At 41.1% G+C, this 11,641-nt stretch overlaps 1 protein-coding gene across 6 annotated transcripts in view; it reads left to right on the top strand.

Moving 5' to 3' along the window:
* Positions 1-987: 987 nt before the first annotated feature.
* Positions 988-11,641, top strand: part of SCYL3 (SCY1 like pseudokinase 3) — a 29,335-nt gene continuing 18,681 nt past the window's right edge. The window contains exons 1-7 of one of the 6 annotated variants that reach the window (XM_075067941.1): positions 990-2,441; positions 4,925-5,001; positions 5,969-6,256; positions 6,750-6,935; positions 7,754-7,867; positions 8,932-8,988; positions 10,640-10,742. In XM_075067941.1, the coding sequence (XP_074924042.1) occupies positions 6,092-6,256; positions 6,750-6,935; positions 7,754-7,867; positions 8,932-8,988; positions 10,640-10,742 (625 nt within the window). In that variant the 5' untranslated portion in view covers positions 990-2,441; positions 4,925-5,001; positions 5,969-6,091. Of the gene's footprint in view, positions 2,442-4,645; positions 5,472-5,531; positions 5,727-5,968; positions 6,257-6,749; positions 6,936-7,753; positions 7,868-8,931; positions 8,989-10,639; positions 10,743-11,641 lie in introns of those variants that run through there. The other 5 variants (XM_032806157.2, XM_032806153.2, XM_032806154.2 and 2 more) reach the window with 5 other exon arrangements.

The raw sequence follows: 11,641 nt of genomic DNA, 5'->3' as shown, positions 1-11,641 counted from the left end.
AGGGTTAAGGAGGGGTGATGTGAGGGAGAGGCAGGGGTTATTGGGGCAGTGGGGGCAGGGTTAAGGAGGGGTGATGTGAGGGAGAGGCAGGGGTTATTGGTGGGAGAGGTATCGGGTGCGTTATAGGAAGTAGATCCTTTCCTCGCTCAGAGCTAGGGTTCTGCCTGGCAGCTCACTGGCTGGCTGCCCCCAGAGGCCACTAATCTCTCCCTGGGCTATCCCAGTGGCAGCCTGCCAGGGCCAACAAATCTATCAGGTGACTTTGAGGCACAGGGTGGGATATCGTCCTGTGTCCCTGTAATGGCACTCAGGCAAGATCATGGGAGCCAGGTGTATTGTCCTCCTTCCCAAGGATACCTGCTGGGTCTGAGAAGCTTTGTCAGGAGATCTCAGTGGCTGTTTATTTCTTGTTGGGGGGTTTCAATGGGTGTTTATTTCTACTGCAAATATTACATTGCAGTTCAGTCACCCTGTGGGAGTTTTGTGCTTTGTGGGGACAAATATGCTTGGGCTGTGATACAACTCCCCTTGACTTCACCAGGCCCCTGGATGAATAAAGTTATTTATAACTCAGCAGCACAGATATTTGATCCCCTAGTACCAAAAATCTAGGCTGGGGAACAATACTTCCCCCGTATACATTCACTCAATACCCTGGAATTGTTATGGGTGACTTGTCAATAAATAATTTGTAGTTTGAAACTGGGTAATGGGCAGACCGGATGCTTTCAAAGTACCTTCCATAACTTTAAAACCTATCTTTTCCAATCCCCAGCCTCCAAAGTTTCAGCTGTCCTCAAGGAAGGGTGAAATGGAAATTTGCTTTCTTGCCAAAAGATACCATTTTCCATTGTTCACATACTATATGTGGTTGTAGGGTTGTTCATGAGCTGTCTGCAAACTGCAGGATAGCAGTTTGATCTGTGCAGTGAGTGATAAGTTTAGAAATTCACTCTGTGCACTGCACCCAAAAGAGGCACGGGGAAACACTGCACTAGCCTGGGCAGGGCATCAAACTAGTTTAAGAAGTTGCAGGGGTGGAGGAGGGGATGAATGGAAAGCTGCATAATGTTGGATGAGTGGGGATAAAGTTGCATGATGCATTCAGTGCTGCCCTGGGAGCGGATGAGTAAGGCATCTTTGATCGTGGTGGTAGTTTCTATGTAGAGGGCTACAGCCTCAGGCAGCAGCCTACTCTTTACTTGGCTCCACCGCAAGAGGGCATGATGTCCACCTCCATGGATCTACAAATCAGCCTTCAATCTCAAGGTTTATACAGCCTTCTTGTGAAAAGGGAAAGACAGGAACCAAGCAGGGAATAGGGAGCAAGAAAATGGAAGAAAGAAAAAGGGGAAACAAGGCGAGGAGGAAAAAAGATGGAAAAGAGCCAGAATGAGTGAATGGGCAGAGGAAAATGGAGAGGTTGTAGTTGTGCCAGGATATATGGGTAACACAATGTGAACGGGCACCCAATCTATCAAAGGGGGATGGGGACCTTCACCAGAAAAAGGTTGGATAGCTACTGTTTCAGTATCTTTATCTTGGGGTGCAAGAGAATGTTTCATGGGGCAGTTATATGTCTGGAGTTCCTTGCATGAAAGGTGATGATGTTTCTTTGTCACTATTCCTTGTCTGAATGGATTTGTTGAAGATGGTTGTCTCTTTCAATGGTAAACTGATTGGTAAAACCAAGATATGAAATATCCTGTTTTTTCCCACTCATTCAGCCCCTACTATGTTTAGAGTCTCAAAAGTGCTTTTTGCTTGGATGAAGGGAGGTGATGTTTACACATGACTTTTTTCCTAAAACTCCATGCCAAGCATTAGTCTGAGTCCATGAAGTGTGCTTGGTGTTTAGTAAGGTGAGAGAAGAGCTCTCCTGACTCTGGTGGCAGTGACATGAAGTACATGCAGCCTATTGTGTCAGCTGCCAGGAGACAATTGGCTGGAGGGACATGTAAGAAAATGAGATCTGTCCAAAAGCAAGAATTTCAAGAAGCTGGATTCACTGGGCAATCCCCTTCTACCACAAAGGTAGAAAGTTAAGGGCACTCAAAGTGGTTCCTGCTTTGCAGCTAAAGGATGAACACACAACTTGCTAGCTGCAGGTTTTTAGTTATGAAAGACTCAAACAAAAAGAAATGTCTTTAGTGCTTGTAAAAGATGCTCCTTGACAAACACATTTCTTTCTCTAGGACTATCTGCCTCTTTTTATTGAAGTGTGGGGTATTATCAGCATGAATTTGAAATGGTAAAGCTGCACATGAATTACACAAGTTATCCTAAATCTGTGTCGTATGGGGAGCATAGACTCTTTGTGGAGAATTGGTCAGCCGTTAGGATGATCAGCTGGTGTCCACCACCCCACGACCTCCAACGTGGTTTTGGAGCCAACATTGCTTATTGAAAGAAATAATATGTAATCAACTATCCTTCAGAAGGTAACAGTGTTTTTGTTCAGGCACCGGTAATGAGAGGACTATAGAGCAGTTGTGTGGACCGCCACTAGCTGGGCCACAGAGTTGCCTCTTGTATTTATCCCTCAGGTCTAGAATCTTGATGTCTCTCAGGATAAAAAAAATCCAAACCACAAAGATTTCCAATTGTATCTATTTTATTAACTAAGGCCTAGATATTTTTGCCCCCCCTAACGTGTTAATGCCTAACTGATTTAGAAGCCTAAGTCTCACTTTCAAAAGTGACCTAAGCACTTAGGATACAAAGAGATTTAGTGCCTAAAAGTTACTTTTGAAAATGAGACTTAGGCTCCTAGGTCAGTTAGATGTTGAAATGCTGAATGGAGCAATGAGTAAATACCTTTTAAAAAAAAAATCTAGGCCCAACTATTTAAGCAAAAACATAAAATAAAGTAGAGATAAACAAATTCAATTAGAACAAAGTGGGTTAATATAAAATCAGTCAGGGTAATAAAATCAAGTCATTATCAGATTGAATAAACTGTTTCAAATAAATCATTGATTTTTGATAAGCTCTCTGTAATGATTTGACATGGTAGCAGTCTTATTTAGCTATCAGATCCCAAAGTAATAAGGCTATTGTCAATCTGGATGCCGAGTGATATATTTGTTTCAGGTGATCCAGGGAGGGACCTATCACTCCCAAGTTGAAGCTGATGTTGAGACTGGCAGCTCTGATGACAATTAAGACAGTGTGCTCAAATTATTTGTGGTTAGGTAATAGAAATCTGTCCATTCCCCAGCAGAGGGTTAGTTACATGAAACGTTCCAGCACAAGTCAAGATGACCACAGCTTGTTACATTTTAATGTTCAAATGTCAAATTTAGGTAAAAACATAATTTTTGAGGATTAGACCTACAAGTCTGGACCCATGAAATGTGTGCAAGAGATCTTTTAGACAGTGAGGTTGTTCAACTGAGTACTGTTTAGATATTTGAGGAGCTATTCTATAGGCACCATTTTTGAATTCTATGGACTCAGTCCCCACGCTCTCCTGTGCATGCGCAGTGCACACTACCAGCCATCTGCTGAAGGTAACAAAAAAGCGTCTTAAATGACTTGAGTCCCCCATTAAAAGAAGTATTTTCCTGTTTGAAAGTGAATTTTTCTGTTTCTGTAGAAAGTGTTTCACTCTGGTGTCAGATATAAGCATGATCTGAAATTTGGCCCCTTTTTGCATATAAAGTGGCCTTTTAGCCCATCTCCTTCATGCCATCCTGCATCCATTTAGTTGCTACAAGCTGGTGAGCTGTGTGTCAAAGAAGGCAGATAAGAAGCTGTAGTACGTTCCAGTTTTCAAAGAGAGACAAACAGTTCAGTTGCCACATCTGACCTTTATTAAAATAGATACATCCTACTGGGAAGCATATGCAGGATTCTAACTATCTGTTAATTATAGAACAACCCATCTCTCCATTGCTGTCCAAGCATAAAAAGATGAGATAGTGTTTATGTAAGATTTGTATAAAATCAGTACCCCACTATTGTGAGTGTCCCCTGCTGGGCTTCTAGCTTGAATGATTCAGTTTCCAGCTAAAAAAAAATGTGTTCATTCCCAAAGTTCACACTGACTATATGGATTGCACAATTGATTTATTAAATAAGAAGAATTTAATATGAAACATTTAGATTGTAATGCACCATATTTTTCAAGGCAACCAGTTAGGTAACTAATTTTTAATTGAAGCAGTAAGTGAGAACAAAACCAAGAACCTATAACAGAAAAATCTACCAACACACATCCTACACTAATGAACCCTGGAAAGGGAGAAAAAACTAGAGAGAAGCCAGAATAGAAGCTTTGCCTTATAAAAATCAGACCAAGAGGTCAAGAAGTGTGTTATATTGCTTTCAGCAGTAGTCTGTGCCTCATGCTTCAGAGGAAGGCGAAAACTATCATAATGCAATCTTCCAGCTGTGCAAAATAATTTACATGGGGTGGGGCAAGAATTCCTTTCTGATCCCCACAGTGCTGAGCAGATGCCCTCAAAGATAAGACATGATTTCCCTTCCCTTAGCCTGCATTTCTACATGTTTTAGTTTTTGATAATTTAAGAGAGGCCAAAGTTTTGAGTATATCATGGCGAAAGATTTGCTTATTACCTAAGGTAGCCTGCCAGCACGACACTGACTATAGAGCACAGGCCTATCCTACCAATGCTTTTAAAAGGGCGTCTGCGTGTGTTCCACTGTTATCTTCTGGAGCTGGTTCACAAGCAAGGAGGTAAAACAAAAATTCAGGTTAACTTCATTTCCACTATAAATATAGTGGTGGGGGGATGGGAGGGAGGTTAGGTTTGCCTGCCTGCCAACATTAGCCAGATGGAAAGAAGGCAGTCAGGAGTAAAATACATTCAGTTCTAAGGCAAGCTACAAAAACAAAAAGAGGCGAATTGCGGTGGTGGTGGTGGTAGAAACTAAAAGTTGTGTCCAATCAATCCTTCAGTGCTGGTGTCTCCTGCGACTGCTGTTCTGTCAACACTTCAGTGATGATGCACCTGCTACAGCTGAGCAGCAGTGGAGGTGAATTTTGCTTGATATACCAAGCATGTAAGGCAACATCAAAGAGATTAAGGAACTCCTTCATTTGTCAGTACTGCACCAGCAGGATGGTGTGGCAGACCTTTCTAATTCCATTTAATTTTCATTGTAGCTTTACCTAATGAAATATTTAGATCTAGAAAGATAGTTGGCTCAGGGGATTTGGTGATGGAAAGAGGAGCCCCTCACCTTGAGGTTCCTGATTTGGTTTGGGTTTTTTTGTTTTGTTTTTTTTTACATCAGGTTTAGATCGGTGAGGACCAGAAGTCATGACTGTCAGATGGCTTAAAGCTATATCAGTTGTTGCCTTTGGTGAAGATCCAATAGGCAGTTATTGACATGAGAGATCACCATCACCAGGGAGAGTTTTGGCAGAGGCTCCAAAGATTGAATGGAAACTGAATTATCCTGTAGGGTGAGATTCAGACGTAGGCCTTGTCTACACTACTGGGGTAAGTCGACGTAAATTACGCTACTCCAGGTATGTGAATAACATAGCTGGAGTCAGCATAGCTTAGGTCATCTTACTGTGGTGTCTACACCGCACAGCGTCGATGGGAGATACTCTCCCATCAGTTTACCTTAATCTTCTCATTCCGGTGGAGTATTGGAGTTGATCAGAGAATGCTCTGCAATTGATGTAGCAGGTCTTTGCTAGACTGCTAAATTGACCCCCACTGCATCGATTGCAGCAGCATCAATCCTTGGTAAGTGTAGACGTGGCTGTATTAGCAGTATCTTATGGTATAGCTTGCATGGAGTTGTTTGTGCTTTACCTGTTCCACAGCTAAAGTCTCTATCTCTAGAGCTGTCCAAGCCCTTAATTACCTTTACAACACAAATGACTGAGTTTTAGATTTTTATCTACTGAAACTCCAGGGAGAGAACTGTTGACTCAAGTACATCAACAAGATGAGCTTTTTTTGATGTTTTGTTTCACACTTTTCAGAAAATGTTCTGAAGAATAAATTGGATGGTGCCTGTTGGAATTAAATTGTCTGAAAAACCTCTGTTCACCCTAAGGTCTATTTGACACCAAGAGGCCTTCCACAACGGCCTAGTTCTGCAAGTGATGGGCTCGGAGAACAGTGCTTTAAAGAGCTGGACACTGGAAGAGCCACCATATACCTTACCAACTGGACTCACAATTTACCCAGCTGCACTGCAAGATGGCAAGCTTGCCTCGGTCTTTGTGTATAAAACAGAGAATGAAGACACAGTTAATAAAGCTGCCAAGGTAGAGAACGTGGCCTTGCTGAATAACAGGCTTCTTTCTAATTCTCTCTGCCTTTTCTAGTACCAAAGTGAAGCTATCGGTTCCTGTACATGAATGTCCTCAAAGTCCTTTGGGAGGGAGGAGGAAGAAAGAGGTTAATTTAGAATACGTTTGAAGGGTAATGATCCCTGCGTCTAGCAGATCTCCTTAATTACAGGGACACTCTCACAGCCCCCAAATACAAGTTTTATTTTTTAAATAAGATTTTGATATGACAAGAAACATTGTACAGTGTGATCAAAATAAGAGCAGTGTGTGGTGGTGGGTATTCTGGTAGGGAGTGGGATTGGAATTTATAATTCCCTCCGGAAAACTCACTTAAAAGGACATTAAGGTTGTGTGGTTAAGCACTTGCATGTGAGGAGATGCCAAAGTGATGAATCCTGACTAAACTCCCTGCCTATAAAGGATGTGGGATATATACTGACTTGTTTCCTCCTTGTCATTTTTGAAGCACCTGAAAACCTTGCGCCACCCTTGCCTTTTGCGCTTCCTCTCTTGTACCGTGGAAGCAGATGGGATTCACCTGGTTACAGAGCGTGTAAAGCCTTTGGAGATGGTGCTGGAGATGCTGTCCTCAGATGAGATCTGTGCAGGGATCTATGACTTATTGCTCGCTCTCATCTTCCTTCATGACAGGGTAAGTTCCCAACAGAAACAGGTGTGACTGTGTAAGGTTTGGGATCCCAGCTGGAGCAGGATTACATGAGGAGAGGGAAGGCTTTATATCAGTAGGCTTACATGGATGATGGTGAGGTATTGGACCTTAAAATCTCACGTTTCTTGTTCCCTGCCTGCTTTTTATTTCACTTCACTTGTGACATGGTATTAGCAGCTATCTCAGACTGATAGAGAATAATCTGGCAGCTGGTGTTCCAGACTGCTTTTAGGTGGTACAAAGAATTCTCACTTGCTGTTTTTGAGGCAATGAATGATGATAAAATATATCTGAAAAGCCAGAACAGGGAAGATAATTACGAGAATGTCATGACTTTATGGCCTGAGATCGCATGACTTGTCAGAGCTATGAACAGATGCTCCTGGAGATGAATTCTCAGCATAACATATTTGTTTATCATCCTGGTGGTACATGAGATATCAGACTTTGTCCCTGGGTCTAGCAGTGCTTTTTTAGGCATGTGTTCAGGATTGAATTAGCAAATCCCAGATCTGAAGCCAGTGTAACTTTAAGTCTTGGTGCTCAGATATGGAGGACCTCTTGTAACTTGCAATTACAGTAAAAGGACTGTGATAGTTAAACTTGGCCTCCTTTAAAGCCTCGATCCTTGTGAAAGGTGCTGTTTGGCCTACAAAAAACATTAAGGAACCTGCAGTCTAAATGCTGATCTGTGTACTTTTCAGCAGCTTTTTCTCAGATCATCAGGGCACCTAATTAGTGCTAACACGGATTTAATACCTTCATCGATCCCCAGGTCTATTGTTTATTTTATATTTTAGGGAAACCTAACGCATAACAATGTCTGTTTATCATCTGTATTTGTAAGTGAGGATGGGCACTGGAAACTAGGAGGAATGGAAACAGTATGCAACCTTAACGAAGCCACCCCAGAGGTAAGAGCCAAACAACCCACTCACAATGCTTGGAACAAGGGTTTCTGGCTTGTTGGGGCTCCATCATTAGTAAGTTTTGCTTAAATTTAAAATGTATCCAGTTGCCTAAATTGAGAATTAATATTAAAAGCGTATCAGCTTGCTTCCCAGATCCGTGGCCTCCATGCTTGCTCTAAGGACACAGTTACCATAAATGACCATGTGTGGGTAAAGTTAACTAGTCATTCAAGGGGACTAGAAGTGGCTGCAAGGAGGTGTTAGGGTTGGAGAGAGGGAGGGTGGGAACAAGCTTGAAGTCTCTCCTCTTTACAACCGCTGCTACTGGTTAGTAAAAGAGTTTGCTTTCTTTCCCTGAAGCAGAAAAGCTGAATCCAGATTAAAACAGGTTAACATCCTCACTCATTTAAAGGGCACTTTGGTTCTCCCTGCTGGCATCTCCGTTGGACATTATTGATGTTGGGAGGAAAATGTCTATCTTGAACTCAGCTGCATCCTGTGCAGAGTCAGTGCTGCATTGAGACACTATTCAAATACATTCTGGCTTTCATTCCAAAGGAACCCCAAATTCTTCATAAACTGTACCCACATAGCATCACTAACAGTTTTACCACCTCCTGGAGAGGGACAGCTGGCCAGGCAATTGTTACCTTTCGTGATGCACAACATTACAAGAGGTGAAATTTTGACCAAGAGCATTGGAGTAAAATCCCACTATTATTAAAGATCCAGAGGTCCAGGTACAGCATGTAGGGATATGATTTTAGGACTGAAAGCGGAATTGACTCTAGTAAAATTCAGCAAATGCAGGGCATCTTGGTGTTTTATCCTTGATGCCTAGAGCCCAGAGCTATCTCTCCAGGTTGGTAAGGTAGTGAGGCATATCCTATACTGAATGTGGAAGGGGGGAACCCACTCTTGTACATTCAGCCAGTCTTGACTGAGAGAGAGAGGAAAAAAGGGCAAAAAAAGCTGAGTTTCATCCACTGCTGCTTGGTGCCAACTCACCAAGCGACAAATGATTAGCTCAAAACATTTAACATGAAGTTTTCCTTTCCTCTTTCTAGTTCCTATGTGGTATCAAGTCAGTGCGAGACCAGGCAGCCATCCCTCCTGAAGAGAGGGTAAGTAGCATTGCTGTACTCAGGGTTGATCAGAAGTTAATCTGTTTTTGCTGCAGGATTTTTTGGTTTTCAATATTGAAGCAAAAAAGCACAGATATGTCATCTAGATAACTTCGGAATTGTGTTGTACTGTCCATAACTTGTATATTGTGAAAGGGGGAGGTGACTCAACGGAATACTTCAGTGACAGAGCAACAGCCCTAAGAGCAAATATTTTTTCACATTTGTGTTTCAGCCTTAATATTTACAACCGTGCCCAAAATTTTTCCACTCCAACACTATACGCTTACATAATTAATTTTTAAAATAGTGAAATGACAATATTTGCTTCTATCTGTCTCTTGATAAATAAATACAAAACACTTTCTCCAACAATAAATATCCACAGTTGATGAGCTTTGCGGTTACAGAGGAGGGCTGTTGTAGGATAAACAAATGCTCAGAGATCTACCAGAGATTCTTTTGTTTTGATGCTCTTTTTTTTTTTTTTTTTTAAACTCTTCTTTATCATCGGGATGGAGCTACATGGAATGTGATAGAACATGTCTTTATTTTATAGCTCCAGAACTAGTTCATATCTCCAAGGAAGATCCCAAGTTAGGCATAATTTTCCTTTTTCAAAAAAACATTCTGTACTCTTGCTAGGTACTGGTTATGTTTCTCTTAGGAAGTCTTAAAGTAAATGGCCTGCTATATTATTTACTATTTCTGTTAAATTGCCAGAGGACCACATAGCTAAGTAGCCATAAAAAGACTGACCAATAATCTTACAGAACAAACATCGGCCAAACAAGACTTTGGTATTTTCAAGTATTCTAAAGCTGAGCAAATTTTTGTGCACCAAGTTTTATAAGATAAAATTGGCCAGAAGAACAGGCCAGTTCAAGTATTTAAAGGTTGCTGGGCGTGTGTAGAGACTGATTATCGAACACCGCTTGTGGCCATTTGAAGGTTGTGGTTGTTTATGTAAATGTTATACTCTCGAGCAATCCAGTCACATGTATTCTAAGAATTTATAAAGTGCCAGTTCTGAAACTGAAGCCTACTTTTGTGCTATGCAGAAAGTCAAAATTTAAGAAGCTGGTAAGCTGCACGCGGAAGAGAGTCATCATCATCTTGAACCTTTGTATTTTAAAACTCACCAATTTAATTTTGTAAAACTTGGTGGAAACAATATGCTCATTTTTAAACTATAAAGAACCTAAAGCCTCATTCCATTAACATTTGTTGTGAGAAGTTGTTGATCCTTTTAAAGCTACATAGTTTTGTGATGCTGTTGCATTTAATGTCCACGTTTCCCTTATTAACCAACTGTCATGTCTATACTGTAATGCAGACTGCTTACAGACTAGAAGAGAGTGAGTTCTCTCCCTGGTTAACATTGGTTTCCATAGAAATGCAGAAGGCTTTTGGCTTACAGTTGCTGGATGAACTCATGGGGCACTGTTTAACTGTGATGTTCTTGTTTGTATGTCTAGGCTGTAAGTTCTTTAAGGCTCTAGAGGCTTTTGAGCTTTGCATAATATTCTACTTGTAATGCACTGAGTGTAGTAATGGTACTATACAAAGAATCAGAAGGTGTAAGGAGAGAGCAGGGACTCATGGAAATTGTGTAGCAGGCTCCTGCTTTATGATAATTTTATTTTTTCAGTCTGCAGATTTCAAAATTCTTCCTGACAGCCACGGACATGCCCGGGATGCCTATTCATTTGGAACAATGGTTGAAAATCTGCTGACATTCTTAAATGATCAGGGTGAGAGTCCTCAAAGACAAGAAATAAAATTACTTTATTTTGCTACCTCCCACACCACATTTTCCCATGTAGCTTGTTCCTTGCATGAATGACCCAAAGTATTCATTTTCCAATAGCAAAGAGTGTCTCAGAAGCAGCATGACAAAACTTTTATTGTAGAGAAGTGATTGTCCATTTCACTCTCCACGTATTTCAGAAATGAGAAACTTTCCCTTAAGAGCTCTTCCTGTTCCATGCTGTCCTTGACAGGACAGGAGACTTCTTGGTGGTTGCTTTTTCTGTATAGCTTGCACACTGACTGGAAATTCAATCCAGGCATCAGTGACTGGGATGGGAATTTTTTTGTAATGGAAACTAGGGTACAGTGCTGTTAGGGAGGATCGTCCAGCATCTGGCATCCTGGTTTGGCTGTTGGGATGCAATGTCTGATTCCAAAATCTCACTTCCCTTGTGCATGACTTTGGTAAATTGTATAATCTCTGTCGGCTTTCCCTATCTGCAAAATTTAGATAATGGATTTATCTTTTGTAAACCACTTTGCGATGCTCAGTCAAAGGAACTATGTAAATGCAAATTATTGTTAAGATTGATCCTTCCCTGCAATCAGAAGGTAGAAATGACACACAAGATTCATGTATTCTAAGGCTAGAAGGGACCACGTTGATCATCTAGTCTGACCTCCTGTATAATACAAAGCATAAAATTTCCCCAAAATAATTCAGAGAGCATATTTTTTAGAAAAAAATTCCATTTTGATTTTAAAATGATCAGCGATGGAGAATCCACCACAACCCTTATGAATTGTTCCATTTGCTAATTATTCTCACAGTTAAAAATGTACACCTAATTTCCAGTCTGAATTTGTCTAGCTTCTATGTCAGGTAACTGGATCATGTTAT

The sequence above is a fragment of the Chelonoidis abingdonii genome, chromosome 7, assembly GCF_003597395.2.
Source record: "Chelonoidis abingdonii isolate Lonesome George chromosome 7, CheloAbing_2.0, whole genome shotgun sequence".
Classification (NCBI taxonomy): Eukaryota; Metazoa; Chordata; order Testudines; family Testudinidae; genus Chelonoidis; species Chelonoidis abingdonii.
The sequence above is the reverse complement of the archived record's forward strand: the minus strand, read 5'-3'. Positions and strand labels throughout refer to the sequence as shown.